We start from the raw sequence: 1,745 nt of genomic DNA on the forward strand, positions 1-1,745 counted from the left end.
GCCCCCTCTCTGCCCCTCCAGGTGAGTGAGGAGTGCTGGGACTCGGAGCTCTTGACTCTGTTGCTGAACGCTGGTGTGTTGGTTCAGTGTGTGAACTCGACTCTGTATCCTCTGCTCGTCTCTCACATGCTGTCTCAGGGTTTATGGGATGTAGACGGCGCCGCACGCCAGCTTCAGGGGGCGGGACATCACGCCCAGGCCGGATCCCTGCTGCTCGCCCACCGTGGGTCCCACCCGGCCCTCACCACCTTCAACACCGCCCTCTCTGTCCTGCGCAAGTGGATCTGAAACGCACACACACACAATTACACTCCTTTCTCTCCATTTGCCCATCTCTCACTTCTCTTCCTTCTTCTCTCTCCTTCATTTTATAACTCCATCCTTCCACATCTCCTTTATGTACTTCTGGTCCACTCTCTCTCCTTTAAGTCAAGTCTCCTTCCGTCTCTCTAATCCAGCTTTTCTTTGTCCTCCCTTCCCTCTTATCTCTCACCTCACTTCCCTTTTTTACCTCTTCCCTTTCCTTCCTTTCCTCCCCATCATTATTTACTTCTTTTCCTCAATTTCTGTTTACTCTCTTCCCTCTTTCTTTCTACTTTTTTTTCTCTCCTTTCTGTCTCTTACAGTACTTCTCTTGCTCTTTTTTCCCCCTCAGTCTCTTTTAATTTAAATCTCTCTTTTTCCCTCTTTTCGTCCACATTTAATTCGACTTCCTTTGGCTTTTCTCTCCCTCCCGGTTTTCTTCCTTCCCTTCCTGTTTTTTTCTCTCTTTACCTTTCCCTTTTATTTTTATTCCACCCTTCTCTGTCTCCTTTCCTCTTCTTTCTTTTCATTCTTCCGTCATTCTATTCTCTCGTTCCTCTCCCATCTCTCAATACTTTTCCCGTTTCTTCCTCCTCCCTTTTGCTTCATCACTCTTCCATCCACCCTTTCTCTCTCTCTCTCTCTCTCTCTCTCTCTCTCTCTCTCTCTCTCTCTCTCTCTCTATCTCTCTCTCCCTCTCCCTCTCCCTCCCTGACACACTGTTTCACTGCTAATCACATCACATAATGCTCATTACACTCGACCCATGTGCCAAGCATGTTTTTTCCTTTGAGTGCTACGTGTCATCTGTTCTTCCTTTCTTTTTTGCCTGGATATTAATTACAGTGTCCACAGGACACACGAGACCTCCAGGCAGCTGTGTGTTGCTTTATTGTACGACGCCTTCACACACACACACACACACACACACACACACACACACACACACACACCTGGGAGTCTCTGAGTTGGCCAGTGGTGACGGATAGCGTCGGCTTCGGATGTTTCTTTTTTTTTTTTTGATTTATTAAAGGTTATCCTTGGTAGCAGAGTTGTGCGACTGAACCTCACACCGGAGTTTTCTGTCTTTCTCCTTGACAGATTGTAGCTCTGTGGATCAGATATCAGTGAATAAAGAATCCAGAAAATAAAACGTTCTCTCGACTGGTTGATTTCACTGCAGCTCTATTGGGTCATTACTGAGACACAGATCATAACCATGAGGTTATGAGTTTAAATCCCGGATGTCAGTCCTGCCACAGAGCTACAGATTCACTCATACCTTCACGTGATGACATCATCACACGACCATGCTTTTTTTTTTTATTATAAATACCATCACTAACAAGGAAATCCTAACAGACAGAGCAGAAAAACAGCTGAGACTGAAATCTTCATTCGCTAATCCGCTGTCACGATGATCTAAATGTTACTGTATTAAA

General features: G+C 45.6%; 1 protein-coding gene across 2 annotated transcripts in view; it reads left to right on the forward strand.

The window, feature by feature from the left end:
• The window catches only part of nbas (NBAS subunit of NRZ tethering complex), a 186,364-nt gene extending 184,908 nt beyond the window's left edge, over window positions 1-1,456 (forward strand). For both annotated transcript variants that reach the window (XM_060884210.1, XM_060884211.1), the window contains exon 52: window positions 22-1,456. In XM_060884210.1, coding sequence (XP_060740193.1) covers window positions 22-288 — 267 coding nt within the window. In that variant the 3' untranslated portion in view covers window positions 289-1,456. The remainder of the gene's footprint in view (window positions 1-21) is intronic.
• The last annotated feature ends 289 nt before the right edge of the window (window positions 1,457-1,745 follow it).

The sequence above is a fragment of the Tachysurus vachellii genome, chromosome 12, assembly GCF_030014155.1.
Source record: "Tachysurus vachellii isolate PV-2020 chromosome 12, HZAU_Pvac_v1, whole genome shotgun sequence".
Taxonomy (NCBI): Eukaryota; Metazoa; Chordata; class Actinopteri; order Siluriformes; family Bagridae; genus Tachysurus; species Tachysurus vachellii.